General features: G+C 38.1%; 2 protein-coding genes across 9 annotated transcripts in view; one reads left to right on the forward strand and one right to left on the reverse strand.

Moving 5' to 3' along the window:
- CEP290 (centrosomal protein 290) overlaps positions 1 to 6,448 on the reverse strand; it is a 50,061-nt gene extending 43,613 nt beyond the window's left edge. For 5 of the 7 annotated variants that reach the window (XM_033514599.1, XM_033514600.1, XM_033514601.1 and 2 more), the window contains exons 1-11: positions 6,222 to 6,448; positions 4,103 to 4,159; positions 3,428 to 3,553; positions 3,211 to 3,288; positions 2,800 to 2,869; positions 2,521 to 2,567; positions 2,082 to 2,225; positions 1,799 to 1,852; positions 977 to 1,129; positions 449 to 631; positions 14 to 103 (exon numbers count right to left, since the gene is read on the reverse strand). In XM_033514599.1, coding sequence (XP_033370490.1) covers positions 14 to 103; positions 449 to 631; positions 977 to 1,129; positions 1,799 to 1,852; positions 2,082 to 2,225; positions 2,521 to 2,567; positions 2,800 to 2,869; positions 3,211 to 3,288; positions 3,428 to 3,529 — 921 coding nt within the window. In that variant the 5' untranslated portion in view covers positions 3,530 to 3,553; positions 4,103 to 4,159; positions 6,222 to 6,448. Of the gene's footprint in view, positions 1 to 13; positions 104 to 448; positions 632 to 976; positions 1,130 to 1,278; positions 1,321 to 1,798; positions 1,853 to 2,081; positions 2,226 to 2,520; positions 2,568 to 2,799; positions 2,870 to 3,210; positions 3,289 to 3,427; positions 3,554 to 4,102; positions 4,160 to 5,771; positions 5,906 to 6,221 lie in introns of those variants that run through there. The other 2 variants (XM_033514598.1, XM_033514603.1) reach the window with 2 other exon arrangements.
- An 88-nt stretch (positions 6,449 to 6,536) lies between these two features.
- TMTC3 (transmembrane O-mannosyltransferase targeting cadherins 3) overlaps positions 6,537 to 14,609 on the forward strand; it is a 30,173-nt gene continuing 22,100 nt past the window's right edge. Inside the window, exons 1-3 of one of the 2 annotated variants that reach the window (XM_015627508.3) lie at positions 6,597 to 6,645; positions 7,243 to 7,280; positions 14,112 to 14,228. The gene's annotated coding sequence lies outside the window, so the exon portion shown is untranslated. Of the gene's footprint in view, positions 6,646 to 7,242; positions 7,281 to 14,111; positions 14,229 to 14,609 lie in introns of both variants that reach the window. The other variant, XM_015627507.2, reaches the window with a different exon arrangement.

Genomic DNA, 14,609 nt, shown 5'->3' on the forward strand with positions numbered 1-14,609 from the left:
CACTAAAAAATACCTTCCATTCTTCAACTTTTGCATTTACAGCTGCCATGAGTGGATCATCTTCCTCATTCTTTGCTTTCAGCTGGTCTGAAAGATCCTGAACCTAGACATGCCATTTGAATGAACATCACATTACAAAAAAGGTTTGGGCCTATGTACAAACACACTATATCAAGTACATAATATTTAACAGATTAGTATTACAACAGCAAGGGAATGACTTCTGAGAACTGTGCATGACTATCATTCTCTACAAAACCTTTTGTGATCAACAGTCAAATTTTAAGATCCGTACCACATTCAAAGATCACACTATTTTTTAAAAGCATTACTTTAGAGGAGTGTGTGGTTTTAACCGCATAGATAGAAAGTTTTAACTTAAGCTAAAATATGAAAACAGATTAGAAACCTAAAAAATATTTATACTAAATTATGAGTCATTCCTTACTTGAAATTTGTACCGATCTTTCTCTTTTCTTAACTCATCCATAATAATATCAGACTGTTGCACAATCAGTTTCATTTTGCTATATTCGTCAGTCATCTTCTCCATTTCTTGCACTGATTCCTCAAGGTTTTTCCTCATTTCTTGGTTTTGAATCTCTAACTTCTCATTAGCTTCAGTCAAATTCTGCAAAAATAAAGAAAACACTCATTTTAGAAAGTGCCCATCTTAATAACTGAATAAGAAAGTCTTGCAAGTCTTACACAAAATTAGCACAGAATAGAGTATTTTCCCTCTAGGTTATCAATTTCAATAAATCCAAACAGCAAATAAGACATATCTCTCTCCCTCTCAGCAACTTCATTACCTCTGCCAAACTCATAGACACAGACTGTATGTATGACAGAACCCTACCATACTATGAACTCTCTTACTCCACATGATTTTATCTGTAAATTGACATAGTGTCATGAAAGACACTACGATCAGTAAAGCTCCCATAGCTACTCATTAGAATGCATAGATTTTTACCTGAATTTCATCCAAATACTGGACAAGCTCAGAGCTTCTTTTGGACAGCTGTGATGTGTAGTCAGAAACCTCTCCTCTTCGTGATTGAATTGCTTCCTTTTGAGAATCTATTTGCCTCTGATAGTCAACCACATCCTGACGCAATTGTTCATTCTACACAAAAAGCAATCCAAACTTAAATCCACTTCTTAGAGTTGAAGACAAAGTTGTTGCACTTCTAGCGAGCTAACACAAAGAGCTAAGACATGTAAAACCCATCCAAATTCCTACAGTCTGCATTTTAAAAGTCTTAGAAGCCTCACCTTTTTCTTTATGTGCTTTTTCTTCATATTAAAAAGGAGGAAACAAGACCAAGAGAACAAAGCATGAAAAAATATTAGAAATTAGCTTTGCTTTTGGAAGACTAAATATTAATCAATATAGAGACAAAATAAAATAGCTTTCATTATACCTCTGCATGTATATACATACATACACATATAGTAGAAGGGTATTTTGACAAATGATTATCAAAGTTTTACCCCAGAACAATAATTAAACAAATCTACTTGGCAATATTTAAGAAAAATAGTAAAAATACAAAACCAAAAACCCAGGCCAAGCTAATGCATAGTAGGACTATTCAAATTGAAATATAAAGACTTCATAACCTCAATTAATTACATTTTATTGGAGCAGATGTACTACATATTTACTTTGCACTAGTAAATAGGAAATAATCCAAAATTAAAAATCACACCAAAAATTGTAAATACAGAAATATAGTAATGCATTTATAAAAAAAGCTGAAAACATAATAAATCGGCAATAATTTTTGCTAACCTCTCTCCTGAATCTGATGTTTTCATTTTCAGCATCTTCAATTCGAAGAGCAAGCTACAAGACAGAAAACATTTATAAGCATCACTGACACCACAAAGAACTCCAGAAACAAAAGAAGAAAACAACTGCAGAGCAATCCTATTTCATCAGTGGTTTCTTTTTTTTTTTTTTTTTAATTTTTAATTTTTTTAATTTCAGATTCAGATTTTTTTTTCAGAACACCAACTTTTCAAAATATTTGACAGAACAGCTTCTAGAGATGTCAAGCTCAAGCCCCTCTTACCTGTTCATTCACTTTCTTCTCCTTTTCCAATTCTCTTTCTGTGTCTGTTAACTGTCTCTCTTTTTGCTCCAATTGTTTTTCCAGTTGGCGGATCTCATCACGCAAAAAACGAGTATCACGACCACCAGCAGATTTTTGTGCCATCTTATGAACATAAAAATAACATTATAAATATAGTAGATATTTAAAGTAGAAAAAACTGAAAAAAAACCAAAAACAAAGCAGATACTAAGACTAAAATAAATGGAATTTTTCAAGTATATAAAAAAAGCAAGTAATTATTCACCCAAGACTGCTGCATATTCAAAAAACAATAAAAAGAATTTGCTAAAATGTAGGGTTATTTCATCACTTTAAAAGACTAAATACTAGTCTAAAATAAAATAATTAGAAGACCCCACCAGAGCACTTTATATACTAACAAAATTTTAAAACATACCTCTAATTCATTTTGAAGTTTCATCAGCTTGGTTTTAAAATTATTTTCTGTTAAATAGAATAGATGTAGTGAATTACCCAATAAGGTAAAAGACACGTAAAACAACAATGGTTAACCTAATACTTTAAATATTTGGTTTCATCAAAGCAGTTGACTTCAGAGCAGTTCATATTTTGTCCAGTTCTCTAAACTTTAAAAAAGCCACAAAGCAGCAAGAACAAAAACCTAAAAAACACATTTAACAAATCGTTTAGGAACAACATAAAAAAGCTTGCTTACCACATTTGGCTTGCTCTTCCCCTGCTTTTTCAACTTCTTCTAGTGCCAGTTCTACCTCTTGAGTTTTCATCTGAGAAAAGAAGCATAGCAAAGAAGAAATATTTACTACTACCATAAATTAAAAGATTGTTCCATAGACATCATATTTAAAACATTTATTTGGGGAAATGTATTTGCATTTTCCATCTATATAACTATGTTATTCCAATTGACTTTCCACTACTAAATTCCAACAGCTACACAAGAAGGTACTCTGGTGCAAGCACACATTTAGCATATAAATTACCTTAGGAGAAAGCAGTGTTTTCAGGAATGGGGGGAAAAAAGAATAATTATGCTTCCATTTCAGCCAAAAAAAACCCAAAAACCAAAGCATCTGCAGAACTGAAGAAAGTAAGCCTTAATACCAACCTTCAGTAGTGATTGAGTAATTTTAAAAAGATGTATCATTTTTTCTGGAGTTTCATTTTTTAAGTCTTTCCCATCAACCTAATGAAAGAGACAAAAGTTGTTTTACACTAATATCAATGAAATCCACAAAAGAAATCTTTCATGTATGTGAAGGACCAGAGAGAGTTTAGGGAAGAAGATATAATAAAACTCCCCATGCTCTCTCTTTCTCAAGCACCTTGAACATAATATCCAATAATCTGTCGGCTAGTTCCTCTTGACGAGGCAGAGTATCTGGATCAACTTTCATGAGCTTCTTCCAATCTAAAATGGGTGCCATATTGCAGGTATGACTTTTTTTTTCCTGGAACAAAGATTAAAATAACAGTTATCAGGTATTATCAGTGCAAACTAATTTTAAGTCAATGATTTAATGGAGGCTGGCCACTAAACAACCAGATAATTCTAATAACTGTTACACTGACTAACATTCTGTTCACATTTTAATCTATTGCAAACTAGGAGGCTATAATAAAACCATTTTTTCTTTATGTTAAAATTACACCATGCATACTCAATGAGTTCTTAAAACTATCAGTGAAGATCAGGACACACATGAAATCTGTATTTTAACTTCAATATCTTCTTTTTCTTCTCCATCTCTTAATGAGGAAGAAATATATATGCCAATGAAGAAATGAACAATGAACAAACACAAAAATCATTTAACATTTAAAACACAACAATCACTTTCTTTAGTTTGATACTGTGAGCACTGACTTATTGACATTCATTGTATTAAACATCGTTTCTTTTTGATCTGAATACTTGAATTGACAAAGGACATTAATCAACTTAGAAACTGAGAAAAATCTCATCAGAAAGTGGTGGGAAGTTTTCTTCTGCTGCTTACCTACTGGTTGCTGTGGGCCACAGTGATTTCTCACACACCTGAAAGTCAATGCAGTACCTGAAAAAGGCAGAAGGGATTTGAAATCTTGGATTATTCTATTCTGTGGAGCTGTCTCTAGACTTTCCAATCAATATTTAAAAAGGTAAATTCTGCCAAGTTTAGAACAGAGTATTTTTAATCTACTTATTGCCCTAAATTATGAACATAGCACAAATGGTTAGGAAAAATTAAGAAACAAATAAAGCTAACTAAAATAGTAATGAAGTATTATTCAAAAAACTAATGACACAGCAAGGGTATGTATTTTATAGGAAAAAAATCAAGCTAAATCAATAACTTCAGCAATGATTTATGCTGACCACAGTATTTTGAGATCTGATCCATCACACATCCTGTTCCTCATTCAGCAGTTTAAAAACTCAACAACTGAAATCTCCTTCCTTAATAAAAGGCCAAAACTGGTATTTCCAAAACTAGCATGCATATGCATTCTGAAAGAAGAGCTGCCAGACTCAGAAATACAGTTGTATGCTTAAGGGAGGATAAAAATTACCTTCATCATTTCTGAATATGTGAATAACTTGACAGGTCCCCTATATTTACTAGATTTCTTCAATGTTTACTAAACATAAAACATGCATTATATTCAACCCATGACTTCACAAGGATGATACCTTATATACATTATTGCTTTTCTGTTTTGTTGTAATGGCAAAGGATAATATAAGGAGAATACTGGCACTTTGACTTATTCAGTTAATTGAATACTACTTGATTTCAGCAACATATTTGTCTAAGGATCAGAGTTCTTAAACATTTTCATTTTTTCTTAAACAATGAGTTATAGAACTTAGGACTTTTAAATGCTCAACATTCACAACTGTTCTGAAAGCAAATACACAAACTTATTACTGTCAATCCTTTCCTACCTTCCATCTCTCATATACCTTTTTCCCTTAACTTACAAAATAATATCCTAAGAAAATATCAGTCCTAAAATTTTATCCAAAAGGAGAGGTATCTGTACATAAACAACTGAATCAAACTTACTGTGAGACTAGCTATAGTAAGGTAAAGGGGGAAGGGGGCACAACCTATGCACAATGCATGTCCCACAGTATACACGTACTGTGAGAGAATTTATTTAATTGAAGTTTTTCATCATTTTTTTCATCCATTGTCTTCAACTAAAACCTGTAGTTTTAGTAAACAGATGATCCATGTAGTGAGACGCTGAGCTCATTGGTCTACAAAATGTGTGCAATAGATGGCTATTTGGTATTAGTTTCCACAAGATTTTCTGGACTTACTCAGGGAATCAAACATACATAAAACAGCCAGATGTGGAAAAGTCCAGCAGATTTAGGTAGAAAAGGAAGTGTGGAGGGTATATTCAAGTACTACCAACGCCTTGGTCTGACTACAGGAAGCCACGCAGAGCAGCCAAGCTCACATGGTGATACCTTCCCATCACAGCGAGATCAAGCAGCACTAGGAAGAGTTCTTTCCCCATCAAGGTGTGTAAAATGGGCAGCACAGAATCGTGCACTCGAGGGAGAGTCAGTATCAAGAAGCACCGCAGTCATACGGTAGATGTGCTCTGCTAACTACATTTGTTTATATGCGGTAATCCAGTTTGAGATACTTTTGTTTTTCAAATTGCATTTACCCAGAGTAGCTCTGCGAAGCACAAGATCTTAATTATAAGACCAAGACCCAACCAAGAGAGGATCTCTGCAGGGTTCCCATTCTCTCCTGTTTGGCATATCCCAGCCACAGGACACAGTGACAGCACAGGATCCCTCCACGATACTGCCGAGACAATTTTGTCACCGTTTCATTCCAGCTCTTCTGGAATTAACAAACTGCCTTATTTTGCAGCCGCCTTCCCAACGAGGCGCAGCAGAGGCAGCAGCCGAGAGCGGACACAGCGGGACGCTCCTTGCCCAACCTCAGCCCGCGCCCGGGGGCGCCTGCCCGGGACCCGCGGCCGGCCCGCAGGAGCGGAGCGGCCCCGCCGCCGCCGCCAGCCCGGCCGCTCCCGGGGGAGCGCGGGCCGCTCCAGCCGGGGGCAGCCTTTGATCTCCTTGTCCGAGCACCTCCCGCCCCGTGGCCTCACCGCTCCCGGAGGATGACGGTGGCCGCTGCCAGGCGACGCCATCAGACTCTCCCGCGGACCCGGAGACTCATGGACGCAGGGAAAGTCAGCGCTCCCGCGGCACCCACAGACAAGCCCCACGGTGCCAAGAGGGCTCTTCCAGTCCCGAAGGGCAACCAGGAGGGTAGGGCGCGATACCGCCCGAGCGCGCCGCTTGCGCCGGGGCAACGGCTCCGAGCACCACCCCCGCCACCGGGCGGTCTCCCCGGGACTACAGCTCCCGGCATGCCTCTGAGCCGGCCGCACCGCCCACCCCCTTCCCGACACCCTCTGCAGGGCGGTGAGCGGGGCGGTGCGCGTGCGCCGTGTGCGGCGGCGGCGGAGCGCGCGGTGGGTGGCGGCTCCGGTGGCGGGGCTGTGGCTCCGGTGTTTGTCCCGGCCTCAGGTAGGGCGGGCACGGCGCGCTGCCGCCGCGACCCCACGACGGGCCTTGCCGGGGGTGAGGGAAGGCGGGAGGAGTGGGTCCGGTGTAGCTGCTGCTCGCGGTAGTTTCGGTCCGCTGGCTGTGCTTGCCGTGCCGCATCGGTGAGCTCTCCGCGCCTGCCGGGCTGCGGTGCGGCCTCTGACTACGCCGCTTGAGCGGTGTACGGGACCGCGCCCTGGCTGGGCCGCCTCCGCCGCCCGGCCTTCCCTTACCGTACCTGCCTCGCCCTAGAGCTGCGGGCAGCGTGCTGGTTCATGCCCGGCCGGCGGGAGAGCTGCGGGACTGCCCGGGTACGAGTGTGCTTTGGGGATCGGTAGGGAATAGTGGGGGCAGAAGGCACGGGGAAAATCACACCTAGTGATTTCGAGTAGTAGTAGTCGAATCTACTGAGTACTACTGGCCAGCAAGTCTGAGTTTTGGCAGTGATTTGATAGCCGAGAAAGTTTGGGATCCTGTGTTTTAGTTAAATGGGTGTGAAGATAGCTATTCAAATAAAAAAAAAGAAAACTAGTAACCCTTCCAGGCGTGTTTATCTCTTTGTATTTATTTATTCAACAGCTGTGGAGAGCTGAAATGGATTTGTTTTGTTTTTAATGGTAAGAGAAAGGTGATTATAACGCTATCTTTCTACGTTTGTCCTTTTTTTGATTAATAATTGTTTTCGATTTTTTTGCTGTCTCTTGATCAGTGTTGATACTTAATGAAGACTGACAAAATGCAAGATGCCCTGTGCTCCTTATAGTTATGCAACTTGTTTCAGTCACAGCACAATTTCAAAGACTTCTTTATCTCAGCTAGGAGTTGGTTGATTATAGTTCGATATAGGGTGCAAAAAGCAAAAGATAGTTGGTGTAGTTAGGAAAGGGAAGGAGACTGGGTTATATTTAATGAATGGGTAATGTTACTAAAAATAAAATTAATTATGGTTAAGTGTAAGACAGTGATTTCTTAGTAGCAGGAACTTTTATAGGTGTAGGAGCTGACACAGAAAATAATGGCACCTTAGCCACAAACTAAGCCTTCAGGAAATGAATCCTTCTGAGGTAGAGAAAATAATCATTGATGCTAGAATGCTTCTGTATAGGAGCTTTCTTTTTAAATCATCTTCATCATCTTAGCAAGCTGTTAATGCCAGTATAGCTATTTAATATGCATCAGCATTTTTCAGTGTTCTGTTGCAGAATCAGCAGAGAACACTTTATTACATTTAGTGGTAGTGAAACCATATCTGTTTTGTAATTGTGTAGTACAGCTAGTAAAGACCATTGGTGCAGAAGTAAAAGGTATTTGGATTTGAGGTGGACATGGAAACTCCAAAAGTGAAAAAAAAAGTAAAATGAAGTATTAACCACACACACAGTGAGAAAACATTTAAAATACAGTATGGCTTGGACTGAGTAAATTAGTTTTTCTTATGTTTTTTGTCACCTCACATGATGAAATTTGTGTAAGTGAATCATCTTTTAGTGGGAATATATACTTGCAGTACTGGAGCCAAGAAATTATTTCAGCTCCATAGTGGATGGTCTGACCTACTCTGATAGAAGAGTTAGGCATCCATGTTAAATCACAGCTTTGATAACAGTGTGCCCTTGCAAAGACCTAATAGAAAAACTGCACCATGGAAAGCCTAATGGAATGTTATTTAAAGTATACAAGAAATCGTATACAGACCCAGCATGCTAAGTACAGACGGAGTAGCAGAGTCTGAGGGCTGTATTTTCAGCTTATGCCTCACATGTAGCTTTTGTTCATTTATTCTTTGGAGTAAGCATGCAGTTTCTGCTGTTGCATTTCTGGAACACTGAGTGGTGTTAAGTGTTATTTTAGAGAGGCTGTTTTTGCATCAGTGAAGCCACCAAAGCTATTTTATGTAGTTACTCTAAATAGAACAAGATTATTTTGTTACTGTTTCAATGTAGCAAAAAGCCCTAAAGGTTTGACATTTAAATGCGAGATTCTGTTACTGACTTTTTAAGTTATAAAATGCAAGCTAGACCTGTGTGGTTTGTATTTCAACTGATTTGTACCAGTTGCATTTAACAAATTGAAACTAAACCACCAGCTAAACCAGTGTCTTCATCTCACCCATTTTAAATTGCATTACATTTTGGTCCTTGTTTGTACCAGAGTAACCTAGAATGTCCCAAGTGTTAGTTGAACTGCTTGGTTGTCAGCAAGTTCTTTTTGGATGGGAGATCTTTCATCTGGCCTGCAACGTGTGTTCTAACTTTGTATCAGAACTGCCTGTGTTCATCTAGTTAATCCTTCAGAACCACATGAAGAGAAGGCTGGAGGCCATTAAATTCCCATGTAGTGAAGAGTATTTCGTAGTAGTCCCATGCCTCTTGATCTGGTAGTGAAAACCTTGCAGAAGAAGGTTTTCACAATAAAACTTCTCTTGTTACATTTATACTGTTTTAGGATCTCAGCAAGATGAAAGGGGAATCCAAGCATATTTTGTATTATTTGTCCTCTCATCTTCCTAAATACCTCTTGCCTTCTAGGTCAGATTCAAGCCCAGTCATTTAAATCTCAGCTGTGCATATAAGTTGTTTCATATTGGAATTAAACCTTGGAGTGGCATTTTTAAGAGTAGATAAAGGTTTTGTTGGAAAGGCAAAACAGAAACAAAATGAGGATCTCTCTGTCCGTAAACACTTGTAAATCAGCAGAAAGAATGTTCAGTTTAACTCAAAATAAAAATAAACAAAGGTTAGCACGTAGGCAATACAAATTAGGACATTAGCAGAGCCTCGGAAGCTGAATTAGAATGCTGTTTTTAAGTGGCTGTGCTACTGGTTTGTATATATCTCTGCTGATATGCATCAGTTCAGCTACCAGCTCTTACATTAACTAATTGGTCACCTGTTTAAAAATAAAAATAAGCCTTGGAGTGGTTTTAACAGCTCTTAATTTTCTTCCACCTTTGTTAATTTGAAGGTTTTCTGTGTGAACTGCACATAATATTCTAAACAGTTTAGAACCTTCAGTGATTAATAAAGTTTATGTCTCTAGAGTAAATAAATATCCAGTATTGCCTGATTATGTCTCAGTAAATTGGCATAACATGTTGTTATTAATGCCTTTCAATCCATGAAAGTACCACTACTCATAGAAGAAAAATATTTAAATGTATGTTTAAGTTTATAAAGTTTGATAGTCACATGCATCTAATGGCCAAAAACATATTTGTTCCTGCAAGGGTCTTTTAATCTAAGGTGGCAGATAGCTAATTAAGGAGTGCTAAATAGCTTTTGAGTGTTTTCAGGATTGCAACTGTATTCTTGCCAAGATACACACTTGCCAATTTTTTCTAAATTTTAATGGACAGAAAACGGCTTCTGCAGTCCCAAATTTCCCAGATGAGAATACTCTTAGAACATTGCTATGCATTTTTTGTGACAGAGGTTTTCTTATGCAGCCTACTGCATCTTGAAGCATGTAGCATGCTAAACTGTCTGTAGTGTCATGGATTTGGTAGCAATAGTTGAGAAATATTTTGTTTTCTAAACTTGTAAAAGTGCCTTGGCTCTTGGTTTTTTGTCAGTGCATTTTTTCACTTTTGTGGGACTTTCTTACATTTCACTCTTGTCTGTTATTCTTGAAGACTGGGTGAACCATTAGATGGATCTCAAGAAGCTGGAAGAGGAAAACTGTGTGCCTTATGATCCAAATGGGCTTGAGAATTCTGGTTCTCCTCTGCCCTTTCCACTTAATGTCTCTGTACAAACATGAAAATGGTACAGTGCAAAGTGCACATTTCTGTGCCAAACAGCCTAAGAAATTTAGTCCAATGATAGGCTGTTTTGCACAGCCTGGATATTCTTTTTTTTTTACAGTTGACTCTCATGACTACTGTGCAGTTTCTGACTCTCAAGGCTTACCTGCTGCTTATTGTTTTCAGCTGTATATTCTTCACGACATGGTCAGATACTGTTGTAAATTAAAGCATCCAACAGAAGTCTTTGTAATAAAATATGTGAAGTACATGTCTGTCCTGATTTCATCCAGTCAGATTGTAGCTCTGTGGCTGTGCACTAGACCAGAAGCTGGCAGTCATACAGCCCAAGGGTTGATTCATGTATCTGAGGGGCAGTATTAGAAGCTGCGAAAGTAGCGGGTAGGTGAGATGAAAACATAACTTGAGGGATGGTCATTCTCTTTGCATGTTTAAGACTAGGTAGTGGTGTGGTTCTCCCTCAAAGCAAGTCTATTTTAATAAAAAAATTGTTAGGCAGCATTTTGCAGGTGTTTATCAAATACATTCAGCACTGGGAGTGAAGTAGTGATACTTGCAAGACCATACTTGGTTTGATCTACGTGTCAGTTGGGTAAGAAGGATAACATATCCACTCACGTGAGCAGCCCAGTCATACCAAGGCTTCAACAGCCTCTTGCACGTCTGTGATTTACAAGGTTCTCAGTCTTATATACTCCTTAGATGACTTCTTACTTTCCAACATCAAACTGATAACAGATTAGTTGGCGTGAAAGTAGTTTTGGTTGCCAAGAAGCAGTTGCTGTTTTCCATTGAGTTTAATGGCAGGCATACTTTTGCCTGGCTTACCAACTACAGATGATCTTTTATAAACTTCTGTTTTAGTTTTGCATTTTCAACATGTTGATTATTGTTGCAGGTTTAGGGCTTTCAGTGTGAGGGTGGACCCAGCTACAGTAGCAGATAGGAAATAGTAGTTCTGATGGCAAGACTTCCTCAAAATCTGCATTGTTATGCTAACATAAAGGACTGCAATTGGGGTTTTTTTCCATATTTATGCTTTGAGTCAGCAAGAGCATTAAAAGTACCCCGTAATCAGACCAGGTGGAAAAAATGTAATTTTCCTCTTTGTATCTTCACAGTATATTTCAGGAAAATAAGACCTTAGAATGCCAGAATGCAAGTTGGAAGTAGTAAAGTACCTGTGCTGCAGTTTTGTGCAATCTACAGGCCTTACATTTCCCATTTTTCTCTTTGTGCTTAGCCTGGAAGCACAGTGCTTGAATATGGGGACTTGACCATATTTCCATTATGCTTGTTTTCAAGACCTAGTGCTTTAGCACACAACTAGAATTTGAGAGGGGTGTAATGCTTTAGAGGTTACTAAGTTTGGTGCAGTTCAATCAGTATGTTGTGTGACTTGTTGCTAAAACCAGAACAGGGCATTTTGTTGCATATATTCATTGCTTACAGTAAATTTAGTGAAACTGTCCAGGATTGCCTGGAGTGTCTGTGACTCAAATGCTTGTCTTAAAAGACCAAAGTACAGCCATGTATTTGCATGTAGTTGTAATTGTATCCGTGATTGACAAGTGTGTGTAAAGAAGAAGGTGAATTACAAAAAAAAAACAACTCCATGTTAAATGTGAATATTTTCTGACGGTGAGCTAGCCACTAAAACGTGAACTTTGGAGTTATCTAATATCGGAATTTATTTATGCTTCAGAGTTCCCTTTCATTCAAATGAAGACAATATTTTCCATACAACTGGCATGTAGGTAAGTGGAGCTCTGTCAGGGAGCAGCATAGTCAATAGTGATGTAGTGTGTGGAGTTCTGAGTGGAAGGACTATTAAAAATTAAGAGCAAAATGAAAGGCTTGTGAAAGCATCAGAATGACCTAGGATTAAGGGATAAATAAAATAGATGTTTTGACATTTTCACGTGTGGAAAAGTGAAAACCTACTAAAAATTGAAAGAGCTAATAATGAAGGCTGGTTAAGCTTTTCATTTTGATAAGACGCAATACTTGGGAATAATTTTGGGTTTTGGCTAGTTGGGTAACAGTAGCTGTTTCTGAATTAGTGTTGTTAAAGAATTAGAAATCACCAGAACCCTACTGATCAAACAATGCCTTTTCTTAAAGGTTGAATTTAAATAAATGTTGGAGTTGGTTTTGTGTGGTAATACTACTATGTCACAGCATTTAAAATAATAAGGGCTTGTATGTTGGAAAATCCTGACATATTTATCGGTCCTTTCCAGATGTCACTGCTTTTCAGTAGAATTAGTGAACTTAAAGAACTGTTCAGAAGCTGTTGCAAAAAAGGAATTTCAAATTCTGGCAGGGTAGAAGCATATGTTTCATATCCACCTTCTTTGAAGGGGGGAACTAAAAAAGTGTGAGTTCAAGTTCAAAAGTGGGCTGTCATTTCATGTATTGCTGTAGCATGCTTGGTTTTCTTTTTTTAATAAGATTTCTCTGTCTGCCAAGAAGACCATAAATACATTCAGTTTTAAACTTAGCTTAGTGTTTTAAAGTACTCGGATGGAGCCCATGGCAGGGGGATTGGAACTAGATGATCTTTAAGGTCCCTTCCAACCCAAACCCTGTATGATTCTATGAAAAAGATGTAGCAATATCCTTCAACATTGTGGAGGGGGTTTTTTACTTATTTTTGTTAATCACAAAGGTGGTGGCAGCTTTAAAAAAAAGCTTTCTTGGTTGAAGTAACATCAATAGCCAGTGGTTCAAGTACTACCAAACCTTAACTGCCATTATGTGAAGAACACCAAATGGTTTGGTGTGATTTCTTTGAAATCAAAGTCCTAGTTTTTAGTTTAGCTGAACCTGCATCTTGTTGCATGTGTATTCCTTCCTGTACGAACTGCTCCTTTGCCACTAGCTGTGGTGATGAGTGATTGTCATGCTCTCAGGTCTACACTGCAAACCACAAACAAGATCACCTATCTAGATCTCTGTGGCCTGTTTTTAAGAGTTGAAGAAGCATTTGTACAACACCCTCAGGCACATTATGTGATTCTTGGAGTCGTCTTATGCAGGGCCAGAAGGTGGACTCAGTGATCCTTGTGAGTTCCTTCCAGCTCAGCATGTTTTATGATAAATCTGAGCACAATTTTAAAAAAACCCAGCAGACCAAAGGAAAAAAAAAAACAAACCAGGGTTTAGGACAATAAAGCAGACTGTAGCTTTCAAATAGTTCATCATCTTTGATGTGTGAACTGTGATAAACATAAGGCTTCTGTGGATATGCATTTTCTGGCTAATATTAGCTGCTCTGTGTCCTAATAGATGCTCTCCCTCTACAGGTTGAGGGAAAGTACTTTTGTTCAGTCAGGTCCATTTTCTCAAAATGAAGCCAATGTTTGGTTGTCTGTGGCTTTTCACTATTTTTGGTCCCAATGGTTTTGCAGTGGTCTATGCAGTGTCAGCCAGTGGTCAAAAGAAATACCAAGAAATACCTTTGACCTGTAGTTTCCTTCTTACTCTTCCAAGGCAGAACAGTATTTTTGAACAACCCAATGCACAGTAATTTCACCTTTTGATCAGTTCACCCATAAAATATTTTGTAAATAATCATAAAACTGCTCATTAATAATTTCTAGGGCTTAGGAATTTTATGCAAGATGAAGGAAAATAATAAAAAATAAAGTTTGTTTTGGGTTTTTTGCATGCTATTTTTTAGACAGTAGTCTCATGAACAGTCAGTGATATCAGCGCAATTGGCAGAGTTGAGGAAAAAAAATGACCTTTTCATGAACTTCTACAAAGAATGCCAATGAGCCTAGTGTGACCTTCAATGGTAAGTTTAGCTTTTTATTGTTATTCATGTTCTATATCTGTCCTTGAACCCCTGTGTTTATGAAGTTCTACAAGTTTCTTGTTTGTTCATTAGAATGTTTGAATTTTGGTTAAGTTTTAATTGCTTTTGAAATATTTTGAGAAAGACCTTTAAACCAAAATCCAAAAAGTTAATGACACACTATCTGCTTTTGCTAACTTAGACTTTTGTGTATGTTAAATTACTCAGGATTCTAGAAAACTTATTTTTCATAGTTTATCAGTTTTTGCAGTACTCCCTTGAGCTGCAGGGTTGTCTGCTGAAAACTACTTCACAATTTATTATCAATGCTTTTTTTTTTCTTTCCCCCAAGTAAAACATGAAAAGAAGCAGTGTATCCAC

The sequence above is a fragment of the Parus major genome, chromosome 1A (genome assembly GCF_001522545.3).
Source record: "Parus major isolate Abel chromosome 1A, Parus_major1.1, whole genome shotgun sequence".
NCBI lineage: Eukaryota > Metazoa > Chordata > Aves > Passeriformes > Paridae > Parus > Parus major.